The sequence below is a fragment of the Poecilia reticulata genome, chromosome 16 (assembly GCF_904066995.2).
Source record: "Poecilia reticulata chromosome 16, P_reticulata-male-v2, whole genome shotgun sequence".
Taxonomy (NCBI): domain Eukaryota; kingdom Metazoa; phylum Chordata; class Actinopteri; order Cyprinodontiformes; family Poeciliidae; genus Poecilia; species Poecilia reticulata.
Window position 1 is genome coordinate 32,754,737 of NC_088845.1, and position 27,483 is coordinate 32,782,219.

At 38.4% G+C, this 27,483-nt stretch overlaps 1 protein-coding gene across 4 annotated transcripts in view; it reads left to right on the top strand.

Annotated features, from left to right (window-relative positions):
* Window positions 1–27,483, top strand: part of ascc3 (activating signal cointegrator 1 complex subunit 3) — a 368,031-nt gene that overhangs the window by 337,257 nt on the left and 3,291 nt on the right. For 3 of the 4 annotated variants that reach the window (XM_008432855.2, XM_081597178.1, XM_008432856.3), the window contains 6 exons: window positions 1,397–1,508; window positions 1,594–1,728; window positions 7,793–8,017; window positions 19,893–20,044; window positions 21,378–21,528; window positions 27,055–27,261. In XM_008432855.2, coding sequence (XP_008431077.2) covers window positions 1,397–1,508; window positions 1,594–1,728; window positions 7,793–8,017; window positions 19,893–20,044; window positions 21,378–21,528; window positions 27,055–27,261 — 982 coding nt within the window. Of the gene's footprint in view, window positions 1–1,396; window positions 1,509–1,593; window positions 1,729–7,792; window positions 8,018–19,892; window positions 20,045–21,377; window positions 21,529–27,054; window positions 27,262–27,483 lie in introns of those variants that run through there. The other variant, XM_008432857.3, reaches the window with a different exon arrangement.

Genomic DNA, 27,483 nt, shown 5'->3' on the forward strand with positions numbered 1-27,483 from the left:
TCCATGTGCGCCAGTCAAAGGTGTTAATTATAACATGTCAAATGACAGAGGGGCTTAAAAACTAACCAAATATTCAGTTTGGTTATTTTTTAAAATAACCAAACTGAATATTTTGTTCAGTTTGCATATATATATATATATATATATATATATATCGATGTGCACACACACATTTTAAATTTTGCCCCCCCAGACATAGTCCTGGCCCCCCCTTGGCCCCCCCAACTTTAAAAGTCTAGCTCCGCCACTGGTTGCCATTAGGCTTTACAATGCACAAGTCTGAACTATTTAATTCTAATTTTCTCTGCACTCATTTATAGATTATTTATTATTTAATGTATTTGCATTTACATGCTTGTTTTTATTTATATTTAGTCATTTTTAACTCTCATCACTCTTAGGTATATATATATATTATTAACTTTGTCTCATATGGTTATATTTATATTATTGATATTTATTACCTCAGATGGAGTAGCTTGTCAATAAATAGCCACTTCCCGTTGGGTATCAATAAAGTATATTCTATTCTATACCCCAAAGGTACTGGCATGTAACTCCGTTTCAAAACACCAAGGGCGCAGAAGAGACGCACTTTAATATCATCACACCTGTTAGCGCTCAACTGTGGATCATAGCTCCTAAAATGCCAGTAGTGGAGTTTAAACTTTTCACTATTTTTTGTTCCTGTGGATATCAAATATGATGTTTTCAGCTTTACGTCTCTTTAACATCACTTTTTCTGCCTGTGTGAAATTGTGTTTTTTCCCCTCTCTTCCCGTTAATCATAAAACAACATGATCTGCTGGCTCATTTAGACAAACACTGAGATTCATGAGGTACTTTGCATCCGGCCGCTTTGGTGAGTCTAGATAACCTCGAGCCGATCGCTGGCCCTCCATAGTGGCGACGTCTCATTTGAATGTCTGCCCTATCAACTTTGGATGGTACTCTACGTATATACTATTATGACCACGGTAAGAGGGAATTGGGATTCGATTCCAGAGAGGGAGCCTGCGAAACGGCTACCACATCAAAGGAAGGCAGCAGGTGCAAATTTGAATGTGGTTGTGCAGAAGGCAAAATCTGAGGCGGGACTTTGTGCGCAAACTTTTAGGTACAACTTAGATTTATAAAAGATAATTGATCTTTTTTTTGGCATGTGCAATTTTTCTTTTATGCATATTTACACTTTTTGTATAAATCCTATGCAATCCTTTATAAACAACCCCAGGACTTTATGAGATATTCTGAGATGACGGCCCATCAGTCTGTGGCATAATTTTTTTTTCTGAAATAAAACATTGTTTGGTTAAATCGCTCTCTTCTGCCAACTTGTCTTGTAGCTCATTCACAGTTAAACTTCTAAAAAGCCAATATTGTCTGTGATGCTCAGCTATTACAGCCTAGAAGGCATCGACCACGAGTCCATCAACAAATACCTGTCCAACTTGGTGGAAAGAAGCTTGCTGGACCTGGAATGCTCTTACTGCATTGACATTAAAGAGGTATGTGGGTGTGTAATGTTGGTATAACTACTTGTATTTGCAACTGTCATGTTATTACCCAGAGATTCTTTGCTTTTTCCTTCAGGATGATCAGACAGTTGAGCCACTGACATATGGTCGCATTGCCTCTTATTACTACCTGAAGCCTCCAACCATCCGGATGTTTAAGGAACGACTGAGAGCCGAGCTGTCTCTGCATGACCTACTCTCTGTTCTCACTGTGAGTCAGAAAACCTACGATCTAGTTTAGTAATGAAGCAGATTAGTGTAAAGCAGGTCTTCTTTTTTTTTCCTAAATTAGTTTGCTGTTAAAGGTACTAATTTGTCAAGAAATATTTTAAACAGCATTAATAGAGTCAGAGTTCCTACACAGTCTGAGAAAATAAGGAATCTGTTTTGAGTGTTTTACAAGTCTGGAAAAGTATGAAATGGAAAAAAATAGTATAGAAATATATTTCCATCCATCCATTATTCATTGCTTGGTTTTAGCAGATTTTGTGTAGAAACCCTATAAAATAAAAACAGCACAGTGATTTAAGTCACTTCACACCTGTGCAATATTATTGTTTGATTACTTGATTGCAATGACTGATTTTGTATAATATTTACTTGCCCTTGCTCAGCTACACACCACTCACTTTCTCCTTGAATGTGAGTGTACAGTGTGGTCACCAGTGGTGGAGAAAGTACTCAAAAAATGTACTTAGGTAAAAGTACAAATACACAGTCAAAAATGTACTCAAGTAAAAGTCAAAGTACCACATTAACATTTTACTTAAGTAAAAGTAAAAAAGTACTGGCTTTTAAAAATACTTAAGTATTAAAAGTAAAAGTACTTGCTGAATGGATTACCTAATCGCTAATATCATTAAGTGTGCCGATCGTATTTAATTTTAATACATTAAATGTGCCATTTTAATGGAACACGTTTAACCACAGATTAAACGTGTTCTTATTGTGTTTATTCTCTGTAACAGTTTAGACCTAGATATGTGATTCTATGGATCATAATTTCAGGGATGGAAACATCTTGTCTCCTCTCCTAACATAGCATGAACTTCATTAGTGACATTTATTTAGAAAGAAATCCAACTGAAAGGGGATGGAAAGAAGGTGAGGGGAGGCAACCAAGGAGCCATGTAGCAAAGTTGTCATCAAGACCACCGAACCCAAGACCAGCACCCCGCGCTAAATGACACAATAAAATTAAGTTTACCTATCAAAATTGGTTCTCAGATTGATCTGAAAGATCCCATTCCCATAAAAACACCTAGATATTAAATACTTAGAGCTGAAATATATTTAACCAGTATCAATTAAAACTCACGTCATTCTGTTTTGCTTTCATCGCTGTGCTACAATCCGCATAGGTCTCCTGCTATCCCTAGAAAAATAACGCCCTGGGCAGTCAGAAACCACAACTGAAACATCGCAGTTAACGGTAAATAACGTTCAACTATGAACACTGTCCAACGGCGCAACAAGTAACTAAGCAGAATGAGCACCGTGACTGTTTTCATCCTCCCTCCCACTGCGATGTTTGCCACCATGACAGGAGACGAAATCAATCAATGAGCAATGAGCATGCTCTTGTGTTCATACGTTCAACTTTTACTTATTCAGCGATTAAATAAATGTGTGTATGTGTGTGTATATATATATATATATATATATATATATATATATATATATATATACACATCTACTGCAGTAGATATCTACTGCAGTGTACACAAGAACAAAGCACGGCTCTCAGTGAGGCTTCAGTCCTTAGGACTTAGTAAAGATCCGTCCAGAAGAATCGGATCGTTCCTGAATGTTATATCACTATATTGCAGACTTTGGTCACAGCGTTGTCCCATATATGCGACACCTCAGTCAACACAATAATTCAGCGCATGAATGACAACTTTTTTTCATCGCAGATGCAACATGTGTCTCTGTGGACGTGATGCTTTGTTAGCATCACATCCACAGACCTTACCTTTCTTTAAGCTTTCCTTCCAAGTGACGCTAAAAGTTGGACAAAGTCCCACCGTCTGTGAAAGTGAAGCGCTGCTGATTTTACATGTCGCCATATCTATGATTTATGCAGCTATTATCGATTAGACAGACATCTCCTCCCACTCAGAGGAAACCACTGCGCATGTCTGGAGCTCCGCGTGCGAGTAAAGGTGGAGCCGATGGGTGACAACAAACACTAAGTCACGTTATTGATTGGATTTTACGGCGCCACCTTAAGTCCCTGAATTTCACATTTTAACGTAAAAAAAGAGCAACGCGACTTGGATGTAACGAGTAACGAGACAGTTTTATAGAAATGTAGTGAAGTAGAAAGTACAGATACTTACTGTAAAATGTAGTGGAGTAAAAGTAGAAAGTATCCATTATTAAATCTACTTAAGTAAAGTACAGATACACGAAAATTGTACTTAAGTACAGTAACGAAGTACTTGTACTTCGTTATAGTATGGAGTACAAAAAAGTACTCCATACTATTTGTGGAAACATGCATGTTTGTCTTCACAAGATTCAAATGGACTAGCCATAAAAAAAGTTCTACAATGACAAACATAGTTTTTTTATGTCAGTTTTGCGAGATAGACCAAGGTTTAAACGGTAATAAAAAAAGAATCCAGTAGGTGCTTACAGCCTTGATAATTTCATTGAGAATTTTCACACATATCTAAGTGGCACGCCTGAGATAAACTCATGTCTTAATATCCTGCATTGCAGTGTGTGGCGGATTTACAATTCAACGATGAGGGATATCACATATTGAATGTTAACATTTTAATCCTGCTGTAAAAACATAAATTTACCAGCACAGATATTGGAGTCGCTGGTATGGGATATGGAAAGTCAATTGTTGGTTCCTTTCTACCACTGAAATTTGAAAGCATTTATAGTCGACTAAGTCGCAATTTCTATAATAAACTCCTCTCGCTTACAAGCTTGCCTCGAGGGCTGATATTCCTCTGTATTCTTTTGAAGTTTTGGAAATGGAATTTAAAAAGAAAAAAAAGAACTTCCTTCATTTGCTCCCAATCACCATATCTTGAATCACTCTGTCAAAGCTGCAGTGTTTTGAATAGGATTTGTCTCATTCACTCACGCTACTTTTTGTCCGAAACCATTGTGGCCAGGGACATGCACAGTGCGCTGTTCTAAATTCAGGATTTTGACTTCATTTGCGATCTGTGCCATTCAGCCAAGCCCACAGGCTCCAGTCATGTTCAGAGGGAGTGGGGCTAAGGTCATGTCACCAGTTGCCAGAGAATGTGATGAGTGTTGATCTGTTATGACCAGAGGTGAAAGTAGGTGTCACATACTGATTTAAAGAGCCCAGGTCAACATGAGGTTTGGAGCTGCTGCTAGGCCCAAACAACACAACCTCTCTCCTTTTGTCATTAAAATGCAAAATATTACCTGTAATATTTTTTACATCTTATAGTTTGATTGTGCCCTGAAAATGGCATTTGTTGGTAATACGGGGTGAAAGTAGTTTTAAATTCTTGGGGGTACTATGACAAAAGTGTGTGTGTGTGTGTGTGTGTGTGTGTGTGTGTGTGTGTGTATATAACTATATATATATATATATATATATATATATATATATATGTATATACTGTATATATAGTTCTTTTTGTGCTTTGGAGTTTCTGTGCTGATAAAAGTTTTGCGAAGCGATAAAAGCTGGGTAGCTCTTGAATTGCTACAAAATAAAGCTGTATTTCCCTCAGCCCGCTGTCTGTAATGTTGACACCTTGAGATGCCATGAGACCTAAATTCTGAACATCATGGCGTCATGGAGTCCATCCCAGTTTTCCATGTCTGGCATATAACCATTTACTTTAGCTTTTAAACTGGTTATATTGATCCTGTATCCAGACGGAGGGATAATCAGTAGCCTAGCATCATGACGTTTTTGTTCTGAAGACCCTGCAGCTTCCAGTTCGTCTTCCTAACATGATGCCTCCTCACCCTGACTCTCTTACCGATAGGAGGAACCACAGAGCTCTGTTAGGTTAAAAGCACATCTTTTGAAGTTGGGATATTTTTCCTCCAAAAGGTTCCAGAGGAATCACCTCAAACCAGATGTTGGACTGGATTTTATTTCAATGTCATTTGTGAATGTTAGAGCCTCATTTTCAACAGTGGAGCTGTAAAGGTTGAAAAAGGTTATTTTGGAGAAATTCTCATCAAAACATGAATATTTCCACTAAATAAGAGTCAAAAAAGTTTGATAGAGGAAAAGACTTTCAGCTCAAAGCGAGATCCCCAAACTATTTTGTTTAATATTAGACAATTAATTTAATTTCACATAATTATCACAGAAGCCATTTGTCTGTCAAATACTTAATGAAACATATTTACAGTGTTTGATGTTTGTTGTGAGTGACATATAGTCACAGACTAACGAGATCATTAGTCCAAGTTTGTCGTTTATTGAACGTTCAGAAATTTCAGCGGCTGTAAATGATTTATTAACTGATTAAGTCGTGTTTTAGATTGCTCTTGATAAACTAATCAGTCACGGCTGTTTAGTGGGTGCACTCACAACTGCAAAGTGAACCCACTGATTTTTTACAGCTGACAGCCGCTCCCCTCTCTTGCAGGTATATGCGTACCCTCGCTAAATCTCTTAGGGGTATGCAGTACCCGACTGTACCCGCCTACTTTCACCCCTGGTTATGACACACAGAAAGTATCGTAGAATTGTCACCTTGTATGTGGAAGTTATTTCACCTCAATGTTTTATGGCGAATGGTCAGATTTCAGATGTGGTCATACCCACGTGCTTTAATGCAGCCAAGAGCTTTTGAGAACTTTTGAGCCTGTATGTCAAAAGCTGCAGGAGTAGTTTGTTCACATGCAACATAAGTAAAACGGATAACATGGCGGCTTTGACCTAAATTAGCTGACTTCCTGCGGACGTTTGGACCATAACTCCAAGAGAAACAGGTGTACCAAGTTTCATGATTGTCGGTCGAAGCATGGCTTGGAGATTAATTTTTAAAAAAAATTTTTAGTGGACGAATAAGGCCACACCCACCAAATATTGGACTGCATTACTGTTAGGTGGTAGATTTGGATTGATCTTATCTAGTTTGGTGCAGCTCAGCTCACATCTGTTGAGTTTAAAGCCAAACTTATGGCAATGGCATGACATCTAAATTTGCCACAACGCCACGCCCACATCCTCCACCAAAAACTATTAGTACTGGAGGCCAAGTTGCACCAACATGTCTTCTGTAACTGGACCCACCATGATGAGGTCACAGGGGTCAGATGTGAACCTTTCAAAGTAAAACCTATTTTCTTCTTATCTCACAGGGTTCTCAAAGTAATGTTATGATTTTGCTACTTAGTATTTTAGGGGACCCGATGAGCATCAGTCCAAGATGCTTTGGTTTCTCATTGTCTTATCATGTATAAGATAAAACATTTTCAAAAAGTCAATTTGGCAGAACCATAATAAGAAAATGTAAAATTACAATATTCCTTTGCAGCTCTATTTTTTTTTTACATTTTTTTTTTTTTGTGCACAAATTCTTAGTTTGTCAAAACTTCCTTTGCCATTTGTCTACTCATGTTTTTATCAAAGGTATCTTATTGGTTGAAATCAACTGTTTGTGCAGAGACAATCTTCCATTCCAAACTTGCTTATCCATGTCCTTGAATATCTTGCTTTATGCACTGGATGCAGTCATGTTGGAACAGAAAGGGCCATTACCTAGTGGCACTTCAGAGTCAGGAGCTTAAAACCCTTTTGGTATGGGGAAGCATTAAGAATAATAATGCATTTTATTTGGAGACACCTTTATTGGCACTCAATGAGACCATAAAAATACACAAAATTCATTCAAAGAAACAATATTAAAATTATAAAATTACATTAAGAACACTGGAAGTAAGGAACCAAGGCTAACTCCTGAAGAAACACGCCCACATCATCATACTTAAAGTCCAAACAAAGGTAGCAACTCTGGCAGGAGTTTGTCCTGTAACCAGTAAATTGCCAATTCAAAGCCCTGACATGTCTGTCTCAGTTGTTGTGTCCTTGGGCAAGACACTTCACCCATCTTGCCTCCTGGTGAGGGCCAGAGGGCCTGGAGGCTCAGGGCAGCTGTGGCTAGGGTGTAGTAGCAACAGCTACTACATTGTAAATGTGTGTGTGAGATTGGGTGAATGACTGAATGTACTGTGAAGCAGTTTGGGATTCACTGCACCAGAGAAAGCACCAGGGCTGACTTGCTTGTTTCACTTTTGATGTTTTTTAGGACGCAGAGGAATACGCTGAGCTACCGGTCAGACACAATGAGGACCAGCTCAACAGCCAGCTAGCTCAGCAGCTCCCTCTGCAGGTCAACCCCCGGTCCTTTGACAGTGCACACACCAAGACTCATCTTTTGCTGCAAGCACACTTCAGCCACACCCAACTCCCATGTAGTGACTACACAACTGATACAAAAACAATTTTGGACAACGCCATTCGAATCTGTCAGGTAACTCATTATAGTGCTTTGACCCCAAGCACTGTTATTTATCTCAGGATTATAAATTTGTTTCCACTTTTTGGACACCACAGCAACTCTATTAAAAACTATTTGTTTGGTCAAGATAAATGTACCAATCTTTACTGGCCAAACAAAATACGTTTTTTGTCTTGATCTGAATCATAGCCAGTCTCCAGTCTGATTGGTCTGGTGAAATGAGAGGCGTTTCTAATTTAAAGGAGCCAGCATGGTCGGAGAAGTAAATGTGTAGAAAAATACAGTGGTATTTAGAATGCTCAAGATCAGTGCATCGAGTTAATTGCGCAGCAGGGGCCTGATTGCTTATATGAACAAAACATCAACTTGAAAACAGCCTAGAATTCGTAGTTTATTTGGCTGTGTTTAAAGTTTTCATACCTCTGGCATATTTTGATTTAAGACAGGGGGCTTGAAATGAAATAAGTGGAGTTTACTTTAAAAGCATATGCAAACTTGCTTTAAAAAATTGCGTTTTCAAAACTGTACTGATTGAGCAACAATAACTTTTGCAATTTTAGTAAGCATAATTTAAGTTAATTTAATTAATATGAGTATTCTCTGCTGAAACTTTGACAGAAAATATAGAAATTAGTCAATTTTGGGAAGTGGCACCTAAGACAGACTAGGGTGGTCATGAAAATAAACATTCAACTCGGTCACTACATTACTACTGTAATGTGCTGTTAAATCTCATAAACTAGCTGATAGAGTTGTTGCTGAACTGACTACATAGATAAAGCTTTAGAGTCTACCTTAAGCATCTAAAAACAATTTTTTGTGACAAATAAAAAAATGGTTTAATTAGTTGCAGCTGGTGGTGGTAAAATGTATTGTGGTGCTGGTAGCACGGTGCATTGTAGTACACCTTGTTGGCCAGTCAAATACTTAACTTTTTTACATGGACTCAAGTTAAAAAAAATAACTTATTAAACATTTCTTATCCAAAGGTTAATTCCACTTATTTAAGATGAGTACAAACAACATGTTGAGGAGAATAATGGTAATAGCAGTAACAGTATGGTCACTTGAAATTTTAATATTTTGTTTACAGCGTGTTCAAACGACCTTTCATTTTAGATACAAAGTCAAACAAAAATGAGTCAGTGGAACAAAATTGCCCCAAAACTTGTGCTGCCCTTAAAGAAGCTGCGTTATTAATTCACAAATTTATTTCTGAGTTTAATTGATCAACAGAAATAAGTGACCATAGCTTTGTTTGTAAATTTAACTTATTTCAACTTCACTGATGTTGAAATAACTGATCTTGTTTTTAGTTAATAAGTACATCAGTACATATTGTTATTAAGATGAATTGATAGGATTCTGCTCTTCTGGTATTGACATCATCTCTGCTGCTCAAATGAAAATCAATTTAAAATTAAAGCCGCAAGCGGCATTGGAGGCCCTCGCAGCAAAGCGCGCCGAAGGCCTACTTGCAACCGCGAGGGTTTCTGCACCACCACTCTCTTCTCGCCCCGCTGATGCTCTGGTGCAGTTCCTCCAGCCTTCATGTTTCATGGAGAATGGCCAGATTTGAGGCTTGGTCACGCCCACATGCTTTGACATAGGAACATTCCTTTGATAACTTTTGACCCTCAATGCCTCAAGACTGTGCTGACTGAGTTTGAAGCCTGGATCTGGAAAGCTCTAGGACGAGTTCACCCAGATACGACATCAATAAAAAAGACAAAATGGTGACTTTGATCCAAAATGGCCAACTTCCTGTTGGGTTTGGACCATGGCTCCAAGAGACTTTTTTGTAGGTCCTGACAAGTTACACATGTGTACCAAGTTTGATAATTGTGGGATAAAGCATGGCTGGGGGCTGATTACTTAAAATATTCTAGGGGTTGCTGTGGAGGAATTAGGCCACGCCCACCAAATTTTCCACTGGAATCCTGTCTGGAATCCAAACTCAGTGAGTTTGGTGCAGCTGGACTGAAACATGTGGAAACTAGAGCCAAACGTATGGCGGCGGCGTTACCTGTGACTTTGCCGCGCCGCCATGGCCACGCCCTCCACTGGAAACTCTTGCCGCTTTAAAGCAAGTGAGACCATCTTATCAGTGATCTGACACCAGATCATCTTGATTAGGTCAAGAGAGCCAGAATTGTATCTTTCCAAGTAAAAAAAAGTCACTTCCTGTTCTGAGGGGGCGGGGCTTAGGTGAGGTCAGACTATGACGACATAGGATTGTCAGGCATCCAACCTGATGACAATCAGGCATCCAACTTGATTGTCATCAGGTTGGATGCCTGATGAAGTTTGGTGGCATTTTGGTGCCACCAAACTTTGGCAAAAAAAAAATTGGCACCAAGTTTGGTGCCAATTGACCTTTCTATGTGAAAGTTGTAGCGGTTGGTTTTCTGTGGTGAGTACGCCAACTTCGGCGCCCTGGAACGCCCCTTCAACATGTACAAAAACTCACCGTTTTGATCACTTTTAATGCCACACCCCTTAACTGCATCCTGACCAAAAATTAAGCCAATAGGTCAAAATCCCTAGGAGGAGTTTGTTAAAGTTCGACGTGAGTAAAATGGAAAAAAATGGCGAAAATTTGACCTTTGACCCAAAATGGCCACCTCCCTGAGCATTTTAGGGGGTACCTCCAAGAGATTTTATTTCTTGATTTGAGGAGATCTACCTACATACCAAATTCAAATTTCAGATCTCTACGACCTACTGTTTCCCCCAACTCACATTTGGGGGGGGCTGTAGAGCCGTTTGGCCACGCCCACTTCGGATTCCACCAGAATCCGAAAATTTTCGTCGGGGGACAATTTTGGGTGAAGTTTGGTGAGTTTTTGAATATGATAAAGCCCCAAAACAGCCCTGCGAAGTGACGGAAAAATAAGAATAAGAAATCCTGCGATTACAATAGGCCTTGGCAGCGCTTAGCTGCTCGAGCCTAATTAAAGAATGTTTGGGAGGTGAGCTTTTGGTCAAGTTCTCAAAATCAGCCACAGATATCCCAAACTGGTTGTTTAACCCTTGCTGTGTGATTCTATGTGATGTAGAGTAACATAGCTTCTCTTTGCTTGAAAATCTGTAAGCTTTTTTCCACAGCTTGGAATGTATGGTTTTAGTGTGTAAATGCAGACATGTGCTTGTGATTTTCCCTCTAGTGCAAGTGGCTGGTATGGGTGAGCTTGCTGCTGCACAGTCCTATTGCTACTGTTTACTGCAGTGGCTCTGCTCATCACTGTGTTATTCTTGGGTAGAACTGAAAGAACAGTAGTGCTGTACATTGAATTGACCAGTCCAACTTGTCTGGATACTCATCACAATACACTACAGAATCCCAGGGGACTGTTATTATTGACATCTTTAACACTTGGTCCAGAAAACTTCTATTTGTTGACTAAAGCTGCTGATGACTGGAACTTGTAGAGAGTGAAGCTGCTGTCAGCTCACACTTGGTACTGATTCCGTCACAGAGGGATGTGGTAATCTTTTTCCAGTTCGCCCCAGTAACTCTTTGCACACTCAGACATGGTGAGTCATCACAGTAGTGCAATATTTTATTATTTAGTTACAGGTGTTTACTGGTTAATCATTTCTGTCTGATTTTATGTTTCCAAAAGCCCCTGCTCTGTATTGCAGATGTCACAGTCCAGCACACAGACACTTTGACTATGCAGACTGTTTTTTTTGTGTGTCTTAATTAAGTCCAGACTTGAATTTTCTTCATGCTTTATCATCAATAACATAAAATCGTCTGGAATATTTTAGTGTATTCTCCAATACAATCAATGCAGTACGGATACTTGACACAAGTATAACATATAAAACCAATAAAACAGATAAACAATTCTTCCTAATCCCTCAGAACAGTAGATAAAAAAAAAATAGAAAGGTATACAAGAGATTAAATGTAAGTAAAATGCTAATACATACAAAAGAGACCTTAAGGTCTACAGAACTTTAAGAGCAGAGTAGCTAATGAAGGTGTTAAAAATCGAGGATCCTCACTGCTAAAGAACAAAACAGATGTAAACACAGAGCCACACTGAATTCTGGGACCTACAATAAAATGGAAGGAATCAGAATTGCATTTCAAAACAGTAATGTCAATGACAGTACTACACACGTGGGCAAAATTTTTGGTACCCCTCGGTTAATGAAAAAATAACCCACAGAAATAACTTTAATCTGACAGAGGTAATAACGAATAAACATTCTATGAAAATGAACAAATGAAAGTCAATCATGGATTTTCAAACATGCTTCTACAGAATTATTTTTAAAAATAAACTCATGAAACAGGCCTGGATACCATTCTTTTTGATGGTACCCTTAACTTTATATTTTGTTGCACAACCTTTTGAGGCAATCACTTCAATCAAACATTCATATAACTGTCCATGAGACTTCTGAACCTCTCAGCAGGTATTTTATCCCACTCATGAGCAAACTGCTCCAAGTTTGTCTCAAGTTTGAAGCCTTTTCCAGATGATGTGTTTCAGCTCCTTCCAAAGATGCACAATAGGATTCCTACCATTCATTTTATCCATCTCTTTGTTTTGCCATGGATTTTCCTCATGTTGCCAAGGAGGTTGGCTACAGTCCCATAGATCTTAATTTTCTGAATAATATGTGCAACTATAGTCACAGGAACATCAAGCTGCTTGGAGATGGTCTTATAACCTTTACCTTTAACATGCTTGTCTCTAGTTTTCTTTCTAATCTCCTGATTTTATTGTTGGTCCCAGAATCCTTTGCTTCCTCTGTATACTTCTCAATGAGTTTAGCAGTTGTATGAATGATCTAATTGTCTGACTGTTGATTGCAGCAATCCACACTATTAGCAGAAATAGAGGGCCCAAAAAACAAATTTTGCTTAGGGCCCCATGGAGGCTTGGGCTAGCTCTGATCATTTTTGTCCAGGCTTGTTTCATGAGTTTGTTTTTTGTTAAACTGTTAAACCATATCTGAAAAGGCATGTCTCACTTTCTTTTGTTCATTTTCATAGAATTTGTATTAATTTATTACCTTTGTCAGATTCAAGTTATTTCTGTGACCATGTGTATATGTCACTTGACCTGATTAGAAAATAACAATAATTCCTTTTAAAGGTACTGTATGTAACTTGTAGAAAAAATGTTGTTTTTTTGTTGTTTTTTTTACATATTTGTTAAAACTGTTGAAATATTGTGAAAGTATAATATGAGAGAAAAAAAATCTATGAACAGATAAATCTCCTCCACCACCTCTCTGAGCTGCTATTCCTGTCTGAAGAAATGCACCACTTCTGAGTCATCCTGCCTAAGAACAACCATTGTCCCCCTGGCTGATGGGCTAAATGTGCACATTGCACATGGTGAGCAGCCACGTGAAGTGTTGATTGACAGCACTAAGATCCTCCTACTGGCTCTCATTGGCTGTTTCTAGATGACACTGTGAAATGGCAGAGGAGCTCGATTTTTTTATTTATTTTTTCCCCCATAGATCTGTTTCATACCATACTGTCGCAACACAGTGACGACTTCAACAAATATATACAAATATTTTTTTATGAAAGTTGCATATTGCAGCTTTAAGAATTTCATCTGAATCCTTACAAATATTTTAAAGCTTTGTTGCATAAAGTTATTAATCTCATATCCATTTGAGTTGCTCTTCACTTCTGCCCAGAGCTCCTCCATAAAATCCTTTTCTTCTTACAGTTTCTCACTTTTTCTGCAATGGGCGAAGCGAGGCAAAATGAGAAGCTCTATAATTAAGCCTGTTGCTGTCAGACCTTACTTTCATTTCATTATGCTTTGCTTTAACAATAATTCATTTGTACTGCATTAGCATTTTGGTTGCCATGAACATCCTTCTCCATGCAGCTTGAGTCATTTTACCCTCAAGAAATGACTTAAATTAATGATGTTTGTTTAAGATCAACTCAACAAAGAACTGGGATCCGATTCAGCTTTAACATATCCTGCTCTGCTCTATTTTAGTGTTTCTTCGACTTCTCCTTGTTCTCTCCTGCTACTTCATGTTGAAAGTGCATTCTGTCAGAGCCCATCTCCAGGAAAATCCATAATGTCTTATCCACAATCTTCCTCATTGTTAATAAATGAACTCTCCGCTGTTAATGTTTTTTCCATGTTTACACTACATCACATATGAAATTAACATAAAAATTATTTTAAAAATCTTATTTGTGAAGTTACTTTGTGCCATACAATTGCAGTAGAAAACCAAAATGTATAAAATTAACATGCTACAATACTACAGTTGAAACCAGATATTAATATACACCAAAAAAAATTACACAAACACATTTCTTTCTCTGTAAGATTTCTCTGAAGATTAAGGACAGCCATTTCAGATAAAATTAAATTAATAAATAACTGGTTTATTTGTTGTATTTATTTACTTGTTTATTATTTTACTCATGTTCCCACATTTATTTATTTATTCTCCCTGTGCTGTTTCCATTTCCTTATTCGTTTCTGCTTCATTGTGATAATGAAGAGGGGCGTTGTCTTCATGCCACTTGGCTTCAAGAAAGATGTCAACCTACCACCAGCTTATCAATGAGCTGAAGCTTAGCAACCTTATTAGAAAATAATGTTGTAACTCTTGACTTTATTTTTCGTGTGGACGATCATTTCTGGACTCTCTCACATCTGAATGAAGAACAAACGTGTGTTAACCAAAAATTCACCAGACATAGACCTGTATTTTTTGTTAAAGCTGGTAAGTGTTTTTATTGAAAGAAACTGATTTTGCCTGAAAAAATTCACCTATGTGAAATGTCTTTTTGCCCTTAAAATACCAACATTTCTACTATGTCATGTTATGTAATTTTTTTAGATATTAAATGATGGATAATTGAATTCATTACTAAGTAGTTGAGTAGACTTTCTATCAAATACTTTATTGGTCTTACTTGAGTAATTTTTTTGGATGGCTACTTTTTACTTTCACTAGAGTAAAAGCATGTTGAAGTAGTGCTACTCTTACTTGAGTACAATTTTGGGTGCTCTGCCCACCTCTGAAGAACAGTAATCAAATGTGGAAGCATATGTGTAGGCCAAAAACATAAGAGTACTAATGTGGACAAGTTTTACGCCCTGTTATTGTGCAACACCTCCCTCCCCTTCTCTCTCACTCTACTTCCCCTTCTCAGAGGAGGGAGATGTGCAGCCAGCTCTCCATCTAACGGGTAATTTGAGTTTTCTAAATCTGATGGGATTTTACCCTGTTCAGAACTGAGTAAACTCTGTTTAAGCTGACATCGAGAAAGACTAGCCTGGTTTCTAACGACCTCCCCCTCCAGATGTCCCACCCTTCTTCACCCTGTGAATTAGCCAGATTGAGCAGCCTGCAATCAACTAGCTTCACAGAGCACTCCTGTTAACGGTCGCTCTTTCTCTTTTTTACAACGTGCACTTGTTACTGAACCAGGTTGGTTTTAGTGACTCGGGCGAGTCCCAAGGGTGTTGTTTTAGTTTTGGCTAAAAGCAACCTATAAAACATTTCTACTTTTTCCTCCCAGAATCAAACTTCATAGCTATTTTATGACCATCAAAGAACTTTAAGGTGACTCATTAATTGAATGTCCACAACATCTTTTAGATTTTCTTAATGCTAATTATTTTATTAGTAAGGCAATTTTGCAAGAGTCAGTACAGCTTAATTCAGTAGCAGAAATAATCAAATAAGTCAAATCAATAATCTAGCCTATCTTTCCCTAATGCTGACACTGAGAACTAAAAAAGGGAAACTTTGAGAGAGTCGGACAGAGTTTGGCATTTTGAACCCCAGAACTGGCCTGATGATGAAGAAGGTGCTGCAGCAGCAGGAGGTTCCCAGTACAGGAAGAGTACTGACTTAGAGCGGCAGGTCTCGGGCCTCAGGGTGACTTCCTCATGTGCGTAGAGGTCCTCAGCTTCTTGTCTTGCAGCTCTGTAGCTCCCTTCTCCTCGTCCCACGATCTTCCCGGTCCCACGGAAGGAACACACCAGTTCTTCCTCTTTGCCTTTGTCTTTATCTTTGTCTTTGCCTTGTTCTTTGTCTTTGGGGGTCTAAACCCAGCTGTTGAGAGAAGTGCGATTTGAAGCCACATGTTGCGGGGCTAACGGGTTGGTCCCCATGTGCAGAACAGTCTCCGGCTCTGTGGCCCCGGCTCTTCTTCAGCTGCAGAGTTCTTTGTCCATCTCCGTCTTGGCTCGAAGCTGCCTGAAGGATCCAACCAAAGATTCCTCTTTTGCACCCACCTTATAAAGGGTTTATCCACTTTTTTGGTGTGTTTACATTGGCTAGCTTTGTTGCTGTGCCTCTCATTGGCTGACTGCTTGGACAGATGATCTCATATCCATCACCTTGGAGACCTCATGACCTGATGTCTGTTCTAATGTCCCCGAGTTGCTCAACAGTCCTCCTTCCTCTGTTGCTTGCCCAACCTTTTCTTAGGAAAGTTGAAGTTTAGCAATAAGGCCTTGGTCACCTCCGCTCTCCTATCAGTTCCTCTTTTCCCCTGACCTTTCACCTACCATCTACCTTCAACACAACATCAGTGACCTTTAATTACAGTTACAACATTTTACACCTTTTCAAGTTTAATGTCAAAATCACATTTGTAACCTTTTAGTTTCTCTGATTTAACATTTATTTATAATGTTATAATAACCATAACTTATTAGTTACTCTTATTATAATCATAATGTGAGTTATTACAGACACTTCTGAAAAGAAACCAAGAATACCCATTATTCTAATTATCTGATACCATGTTACACTTACTTGTTTCACCTTTAAGTACTTCCACAAGTGTAAGAGTAAGTGTAAATATTCTTATAATCAAACCAACATCAACCACTGGTTAAACCAATATTAATTATTGGCCCAATTATAAGTAATTAATTTAAGTATTTTACTCTGGGTTTTATCCAATTACTCAAAATGTTTAGATTGTATTCTTTAAAAACATTTAATGCTTTAAAATAAGGAATGGTCTGAACTATTTTTAGCCTGATGCAAGATAGAAACTTCCCCTTTCTTCAGGAAACCAGCTCTTCCTGTTTCATGACTCTCTTTCTGCCTGACTATGATTTTTTATGATTAAATAGAAAAAAGTAGAATTAAAGCAAAGTTTGCAGGACACAATAACAACAAACACAACCAGATTAATTTTATTACCGTCTGACTCTACTGTTGGGTCTTGATGTCACCTGTGTAATTAATTTTAAGGTAATTTTATTTATTATTACTATTAAACTAAAATCTCCAGCATGGGGAAGTGGGATGAGCTCGACTTTTCTCGACAGCCCACAAAGAACTACTTAAATTAATATAGTCATATTTACTTTATATGCATACAAACATGTTTATCATTGACAGACATACACAATAACTGAAATAACTGTGTAAATTTAAATACAGATACGTACAGTCATTAAAAAAATTATGCCATCCTAGTTTTCTTTAATTTCCTTCTTCATTTTAATGTTTGGTACAACAATTTTCTATGTCTTTATGGGCATACCTGCAGACTGCTCACCTTAACAGCGTCCCTGTCTGCACATCAGTGGTGTTGAATGTGCGTCTGTGGATGTCAGGGTGGTCTCTCATGCAGATCTCTGAGGCTTGCCATTCTCATTCTCTGAGAAACTCATTCGTCGATGCTCCAAAGAGTTGCCTTTGGATATTGCTGTTCTCTTATGATGTACAGAAAAGTCTGCACTTCATAGTTCCACCTCAGCTAGTAGCTTCAGAGGACTCCTGAAGATGCAATTGGAAGCCAACTTCATCTGCCGCTTTGTCCAAACTATGAAAAACCTGACGGTGAACCTCTGAGTCCGTGAGAGCCTCTAACTGAAACATGTTCTGTCTGAGAGTCTACACAAAAAATAATAGTCATTAGTTATAACACTATTTTCTTAAAAAAAAAAAAAAAAAAAAAAGTTGCTAAGTGGTAGGTTGATGGTAGGTTGCCATCTTTCTTGAAGCCGAGATGGCTTTAAGAAGCCTCCTCATTATCATAATGAAAATTGGTAGGGAGATGGGAAAAGGACGAGCAGAAATAAATGTGGGAATGGATAAAAAATAAAATTATACATTTTAGCTGAAATGGCTCCCCATAGAAGTTCAATCAAACCAAACATTTCTTCTTTTAGGTTAGCTAGAATTACCAAAATTATTTTTTTGCTAAATGCCAGAAAAAATAGTGAAAACATGTTTTAGAGATTTTTTTTGTATTCCTTTCTTCATATTCCTAAGTTTACATACTATCACAATCAGGGATAACTATAATTTAAAATGTATGACTTTGTGTTTCCTTCCACAAACGTGTGATAGATTAACCTACACATCTGAGTTAATTGGAAGGACCTGAAACACACTGCCTTCTTGTTTGACACGATGCGAAAGTTAAAAAAAATCAGTAAAGACTTGAGGAAGAGAATTGGGCAGCTGCACAAGTCTGGTTCATTCTTGGGAACAATTTACTGATGTTTGAAGGTTCATCTGTTCTAACATTTATATGCAAGTATGGGAATGTCCAATCATAACATTTCAGAAAGGGATGGGATCTCTGTCTTAAAGATCATGTGTTTTGGTCCAAAATGTGCAGATTGACCCCAAAGCAAAAGCCATAGACCGTAGGATCTTTACATAATGGTCAGGCTGTCATTATCCACAGTCAAACTGTCCTGTACCAACAGGGGCTGAAAGGCCACTTATGCTTCTTTTACTTCAAAAGATACATAAAAAGCCAGACTGCGGTTTGCAGATATACACAAGGACAAAGATTTTACTTTCCAGAGACATCTCCTATGGTCTGATGAAACTAAAGTGGAACTGTTTGGACATAATGACCATTGTTACATTTGGAGGAAACATGGGAATGCTTGTATCACCCTAACTGTGAAGTATGGGGGGTGGAAGTATCATTTTATGGGGTTGTTTTTGCTGCATGAGGAACTGGTATATTTTATAAAATAGATGATATCATGAGGAAAGAATATTATGTTGAAGTATTGAAGCAACATCTAAAGACAACAGCCAGGAAGTTAAATCTTGGACAGAGATGGGTCTTGCGAATAGACTTTAACCCCAAAACTGCAGTCAAAGTGAAGACAAAGTAGGTAGGGACCACAAAGAGAATTTTTTTGTTATAGCCATCACAAAAGTCTTGATCTCAGTTCTATGGAGGAGTTGTGTGAAAATCTGAAATCTGAGGCGATCTACAAAATTAACACATTTCATCCAGTAACTGTACTGGTTCAAGTGGCAGTTCATTCATTCCATAGAAGAGACTCCCTGATCATAAAAGCTCAATAACTCTCAGTATACCATCCTGATCTGGGCACAGAGAGCGACAACTGATTGTAGGAAAGTGTGCAGAGTGAGTGGCTCAGAAAAATAAGATAGGACAAAAACATTATTTCATTTATGTTTGACCTTTTTTTGGTGTTATCAGTCATGACATTGCTGACAACACCATTGTCAGCATTGACAATGGAAAATACTGGGTTTGCCTTTCAACCCAGTATTTTCTTGGTTGCCTTGCACCAAGAAAATACTGGGCTTGAATCCCAATTCTCCCTGGGAACTTCATGCATTCTCTGGCTTCCTCACTCAGTCTCAGATTTACGCTAAAAATGAACACAATTTAAAACCCTCTCCTTAAAAAACTTAAAAATGTATGTAAAGAAAAAAAGTCATGTCAGATGAAACCATGGAAAGGACGCTTCAAGGCTGTTAAACATTGGCGTTTCATTGGGTTTCAAGCAGTTAGTCCTGTGAATGCTTGGATGGAAGTGAACATATCTTCTGCATGCTTAGACATCAGGATGCAGAAGTACAGGTATATTTGATTTTTAATTGTTTTTGTTTCTGACTTCAGGCAATGCTAGATGTAGCTGCCAATGAAGGCTGGCTTGTTACAGTGCTCAGTATCTGCAACCTGATCCAGATGATCATCCAGGGCCGCTGGCTGCACGACTCTTCATTACTGACACTTCCACACGTCCAACACCACCACCTCTACCTGTTCAGGTAAACAGCATCACTGCTCCACTGTTGTTGTTCTCCTGCTCTATGCATTCTCCATTTGTTATTGATGTCACAGAGAGAACCTCTATAGGAAATACTGCCAGACACTCTGAGAGATAGAGCAGATAGTTTTTGAACCATCTAAAAGATGTTTACTGGCTGGATGCTACTCTGTGTCTTCCCATGTAGGATGCCTACGATGTCTTCTCGCTCTCTCACAACCCTGTTTTCCTATAAAATGAAGATACCTGTAAAGTATGGCTTATGTTTCCCAGCAGCAGTCAGAGAAAAGTCATTCATTTGGAACCTCTTTAGAATAAAATACAGAGCAGTAAAATTTGCAAAACTTCCAGGGGAAAGTTGTCTTTAGACATGTGGAGACATGCAGTTAGGGAGGCAAGGTTCTGAAATGTTAAAATCACAACATATGTTTTCATTACCCTCTTGATAAGTCTGGAATAAAATAACTTCTAAAATACAGTTCAGATATCCTTATAGAAACCTTGAGTTTACAATATTTGTGAGTGATCTGAGTTTTTAAAACTGACATTTTAAAGATGGCTGTCTGTTTCTAGTTGTGCGACATGACCAAAACTTTTGTTACACTGGGTTTAGGAAAAACTCTACAGAGAAGGATTCTGACAGTTTACTACATTTTAAAGAAACTTGGTCTAGAACAACAGATTGATTCCTCTGTTGGAATAGGCAGGGTTCCTTCATAGTCTGGAATGGCATGGAATTCAATTCTGTGTTTTCCAGGTCTGGTAAAATATGTCAACGTTTACAAGAGTTTTGTCTCTATCCCATTCTCTAAATGTGTCCTTCCGTCTTCCATGAATAAAGTCCAGGAACCTGGTTAGAGCCCCAGATTAGATGACTTTTTCAGTTATTATATACACCAACAACTTATTAATTCCATTTTGATTACAAATGTTTCAGAATTCTCAATAAGCAACTCCTTAAGAGTGATATTTAAATATGTGTGTATCCCAGAGATTCTTTATATCCACATAAATCTGTTACATGATCTCTGAGGAGCTAAGAGTAATAAATGTATTGTAGTATTTAAACATAATCCTTTCCTCAGAAGCTTGTCTCCTCCCAGGAAAGCAAGTCATGGACAATTTTCAGACCCTCACTACTTTTAGATAAATACTCTTCCTTCTAATAAATATTTGATGTCATTTCTTTTTTGCAGTGTTTAAAGCACTACATCAAAACTAGTTTTGGTACCAACATTACATAATGGAAGTTTCACACCTTAAACTTGCAATTGAAGATTTCTTCGGTTTAATTCAATGATTACATTTTTTCTGTTTGTACAAACATCTTCCAGGAAATGGGCAGGTATCAAAGGAAAGAGTGATGCTGAAGGCTTCTGTGGGCCTGTTGAGGGACTCCCAGAACTTATTGCTGCTTGCGGTGGAAAAGAAAGTGTTTTATCTGCTGTTGTTAACCAGGAGTTTCAGCCAAATCAAATACTGCAGGTAAGCTCACATCAAAAGAAGCTATTTGGTTAAAATTCAATTCAACAGTTTTAAAAACATTATTGTTCTGACATTGTGCACAATAGTGTGCACAATGTCAGAACATTGTGCACGTTCTTACATGTGCACAATGTTCAGAACCCCCGCTTCATGAAGCGGGGTCTTTCATGAAGCCCCCGCTTCATGAGAGCAGGGGCTTTGAGCAGTCCTGCCACTGTGGTCCCTGATGCCTCTCAAACCCCCATTTACAACTCCACTCTGAGAGCTAATGGCTGCTGTAATGAGGAAGCCAGGTACAGCAACAGGCCTTGTGACTTCACCAAATCACCAGGATTCCTCCTCCGTCCCCACCTTCACATCCGTCACCTTGCTGAGTGGCAGGCTCTTTAATTGAATAATTAAATGTGGTGCAGTGTTCCTGTCTGACTTGCTCTTGGAGAGTAATCCTCAAATAAATAGCTTTTCTTGGCTGAATTTCAGAGGTGTCTTCCCACATAGACCTCAACAAACTCCTTTATCCTTTCCATATTTTTTTCTTTGTGGTTGTCTTTATGTAGTTTTTTGTATCACACTGTCTTTTTCTCTTGATGTGTTTTTTAAGATTGCCCTCAGAATCCCTTAAAAAACAGGGAGAAGCATGTGTGATAGATACAGTACACTGGATGTCATTTAGCAGATCTGTCCATCATAACCTGCTCTGATACAGGGATTTACCATCACTAGACTTGACTCCTGTTCTTGTTTCTAACATTAGTGACACACATCAAAGAAAGTTACAGTTGCCCTTTGGCTGCGTGCAAAAAGGCTCCATTCCAGAAATTTGGCCTGGCATGATGTTTGAAGAGGTGCTTCATGTCAACCCCAAACCTGTATACACATGCCATTACCACAGACATCTATGGACAGACATGCTGTGGAAATGTTCCATCTCAACATTGTCTACAGTATAATATTGCACCACCAGGCTTTCTTCATATTGGCGCTGGCTCATCTCACATATTCACATATGAAAACATAAGAAATAAAAGAAAGGAGAAGTGTTGTTAGGCTCTGATCCAGTTTTTTTTTTTTACTGAATATCTCCTTTGTTTGACTTTGGGGCTCACAGTGCATTCCTTCTGATCTTCTGTTCCAGAGTGAGCTAGAGCAGTGTTTTTAAACCACTGTGCCGTGGCACACTAGTGTACCGTGAGTGATCGTCAGGTGTGCCGTGAAAATTATCCAATTTCACCTATCGTATTTTTCGGACTATAACCCGCTACTTTTTTCCTACTTTGAACCATGTGGCTGAACCGGTGAACCGGTGCGGCTTTTCTGTGGATTTTTCTTCAACCACCAGGGGGCTCTTTAGCAGGAAGTGAATCATCGGAAGTCAAAATTGGAAATCAAAAAACGCACTAATTTTCACTTAGAACAAGCACATGCTAGTACGACAGAGAAATGTTTTCAAACTCATATGATGCAGCTTTTAAGTTGAGGGCTATCGATCTGCCACTACAGGAGGGAAATAGAGCCGCTGTACGTAAGCTCAGTGTGAACGAAACCATGGTTTGGCTTTGGAGACGAAGGGCTGCGTCCTTAATATAACCAGCAGATTTATTAGGACGCAGCCCTCAGCTGGGTCCTTATGGAAAACCGAGAGCAGCAGAGATACCAGCGTATTATAGCCCGGTGCGGCTTGTATATGTACGTTTCCAGTTTTTTGCTTTCCAAAAAATTTGAAGGTCCTGCTTATAGTATGGTGCGCTATATAGTCCGGAAAATATGGTAATTGGTCTTAAAAGATTTTTTGAAAATGAATTAATTATCTGCAAATAATGCCATTTTCGAGTGTCTCTGCTGTAGTGGTGACTAGCGGTGTAATCATGTAATTTTCCTACCACTAGATGGCAGTAGGTACAGAGAATTTTACATTAAAATAACGGTTCTGAACGTGGGTTTTCCGCCCCCCAGGGGGCGTTCAGAGGACAGCAAGGGGAGCTGGCAGAAATTTTTACAAAAGGGGGGCGCTGGGAGTCCTTTGGGGGGCGTTTGGTCGAAGGTAAACTTTACACCTTAATCTATAAATCAGTAGACAGGTCTATATAAAGATATAATCCATGTTTCAGTCTTATATTTGTATGGCATTACAAGAATCTGGAACTTTTGTTTTTCCACTGAAAGCTCTGGTTTACACAATAAATGCCATGTGGGTGAAGTTTTATGGATGATTCTCTGATGTCCCATTCTTCTGAAGGCAGCACAGAGCTGCACCACCAGAAACCAACAGAAACACTGAAGAGAAGAAGAGTTATGATTAATGTAGTTACAGTTCTATCCATGTTTTAATGTTGCAGAGCTCAGTCGTTTTGCAAATAGTTCAAAGTTTAAACTGGCATGTTGTACATCTTTTATCTGCTCATTTTGTGGAATATTTAACAATTAGAAAATGGCAAAGAATAAGAATATTTTTTCCACTCTGATTGGCTGCTGTTAGGCCTACCAATTTTAAGTTGAATATTCATTGCATTTTTTGTAGACAACTGTGAAAATAATTTTTATTCACATTACTTTTTTGTTCTCTGGGAAATTATTTTTAATGATAAATACAGAAACAAGCATAAAAATCAAAACATCTACAATAGTGATAGTAATAAATAAATAAAAATAAAATAACAGTCAGTGCAAAGTAGCCTACAAATTCTTTGGTGAGGGGCGCTGGGCTGAAATAGGTTGAGAAACACTGCATTAAAACAAGAGAATTAATGATGCATGAATGTTACAGGTAGCGGTGAGAGCATTGTATCTAGCAAGACTCTGACGACAGTGATGAAAAAGACAGTGAAGCTCAGCAGTAGTTGGAAAGAACATGGGTCCATTTCCCACAACATATCTGTGTGAAATGAGCTTCTCAAGCCTGGTTACTATAAAAACTAAAAACAGAGAGAGACTGAGAGCTGTGGAGGAAGAGCTTTGTCTTTCTTCAATTTCTGCCAGGAACTCAGCTCTGTTTTCATTCAAACATGCACAGGTTTCACACCAGGTGGGTGTATTGACATTTTGTGCATGCAACTTGAAGAGTTGCATGCACTAAAGAAGCAATAATATTTGGGAAATATTTCACTGTTACAATATGAATATTGTAACAGTGAAATATTTCCCAAATATTATTGCTTCTTTCAGAATATGAATTATTTTCTGTATTCCGGCTAAAAGAATGCTTGTGGATTAGTTTGTAAACCACTTTGAAGTGTTTTACAATTCTTTAAATTTAAGACCACAGTGTTGTGGCTGTTCAGGTGTATTTTTGAAGTGAACATGTTAAGTGCAATTTGAAATAAGAAATGTAAAATATGATAAAAATAAATTATTGTGTTAATTTGATTCATATTCAAGACACTTTGATAATAATGACTATATATGTAATATAGGCAGTGGTGGAGAAAGTACTCAAAAAATTTACTTAAGTAAAAGTACAAATACACAGTCAAAAATGTACTTAAGTAAAAGTCAAAGTACCACATTAACATTTTACTTAAGTAAAAGTAAAAAAGTACTGACTTTTAAAAATACTTAAGTATTAAAAGTAAAAGTACTTGCTGAATGCATTACCTAATCACTAATATCATTAAGTGTACCAATCGTATTTAATTTTAATACATCAGTAATGTGCCATTTTAATGATCAATGCCACAGATAAAGCATGTTTTTATTGAGTTTACTCTGTAACATAGTTTAGACTTAGATATGTGATTCTATGCATCATAATTTCAGGGATGGAAACATCTCATCTCCTGTCCTAACATAACATGAGCTTCACTTTTTTTGCTACACATTTATTTTGAAAGAAATCCAACTGGCAGAGGAGGACATGGAACCAAGGAGCCACGTAGCAGAGTTGTAGTCTGGACCACTGAACCCAAGACCAAATCAAAACCAGCACCCCGTGCTACATGACAATAACATTTAGTGCACCTATCAAAACTACTTCTCAAATTGATCTGAAAGATTCACTTTCCCATAAAAACACCTAGATATTAAATACTTAGAGCTGAAATAAATTTAACCAGTATCAATTCAAACTCTTCTTCATTCTGTTTTGCTTTCATCTCTGTGTCACAATCCACAGGTCTCCTGCCATCCCTAAAAAAATAACACCCTGGGCGGTTGCCCATATTGCCAATGTCAGAAATAATAATTGTCTGCACCATTAAACATAGCAATTAACAACGCTCAACTATGAACACTGTCCAAGGCCCAATAAGCAACAAGTAACCAAGCAGTAAGAGCATCGTGACTGTTCTCATCCTCCCTCCTGCTGCAACGTCTGCCACCATGACAGGAGATGAAAACAAAGAGCAATGAGCATGCTCTGTGTTCCTACGTTCTTGTTTTATTTATTCGCCAATTAAATATAAAGATATTTTAATGAAATAAAATAGCTACTGCAGTGTACGCAGAGCATTACAAGAACAAAGAACGGATCTCAGTGAGGCTTCAGTCCTATAGAACTTGGTCAAGATCCGTCCAGAAGAATCGGATTGTCCATGAATGTCATATTACTATATTGCACTTTGGTCACAGCGTTGTCCCATATATGCAACACCTCAGTCAAAACCTCCACACAGTAATTCAGTGCATGAGTGACAACTTTTTTTCATCAGATGCAACATGTGTCTCAGTACAGCTCGCTTTGCTAGCATCACGTCCACGGAGCTTACCTTTCTTTAAGCTTTCCTTCCAAGTGACGTTAAAAATTGGACAAAGTCCCACGTCTGTGAAAGCGAAGCGCTGCTGATTTTACATGTCGCCATATCTTATGATTTATGCAGCTATTATATTACTGACGCTCAGAGGAAACCACTGCGCATGTCTGGAGCTCCGCAGCGAGTAAAGGTGGAGGCGATGGGTGACAACAGACACTAAGTCACGTTATTGCTCGGATTTTACGGCGCCACCTTAAATCCCTGAACTTCACATTTTAACGGACAAAAAGCGCAACGAGACTTGGATGTAACGAGTAACGAGACAGTTTGTAGAAATGTAGTGAAGTAGAAAGTGCAGATACTTACTGTAAAATGTAGTGGAGTAAAAGTAGAAAGTACCCATTATTAAATCTACTTAAGTAAAGTACAGATACACGAAAACTGTACTTAAGTACAGTAACGACGTACTTGTACTTCGTTACTTCCCACCACTGAATATAGGCGACTACAGAGTATCTTTGTTTGCATTTCTGGTTGGTGGTGTGACTCGTGACAATGTAAGTTGGCCCAAAAAAGGTTGAAAAACACTGAGCTAGAGAGTATCCCTGGAGAGAGAACTGATATCAGGATTTCCCTCCTGGGTAACCTTTGTCACCCAATAAGTGGGAGATGATGTACATAGACGGATAAATAAACAGTCACTAAAATCATTTGCCTTTTCTCCATTTTTTTTTTTCATTTTTGCCCCAGCAAGTTATATTTGAACAGTGTAACTTCAGCTTGACTTAACTTGCAGTGTCTACTATCACCCCTGTCTTTCCACCTTTCTGCCCGCTGCCAGGCATGGTCCTTTCTGAGCCACCTGCCAGTGCTGGAGGTCCAGATGAGTGTGAAGGGATGGTGGGAGCAGAGCCAGGAGCAGATGGAGCGCCCTCTCACTGGAAGGGGCACTAGCCTGAGAGAGGAGAGCAGATGGCTGGATGTCCATGCTGACCAGGAGTACGTTCTACAGGTGTCACTGCGTCGACTCAATCTGGGTCAGCACTGGGTAAGTGGGACCAATGTCTGACAGCTGAGTCCTTTGGATGAAAAGTTAATGTTTTATCAGAGAGATGTAATATAGAAATGCAAACATCTACCTTTAAAAAGAGTGACATAGTTCAACATGTTTTGACATTACATTGTTTTTGGTTTAAGTCACATGTGCTTTGATACTCTTTGAGACAACTATAACAGTGCTCAGAAAGTTCAACTTAAAGAAAGCCCACCT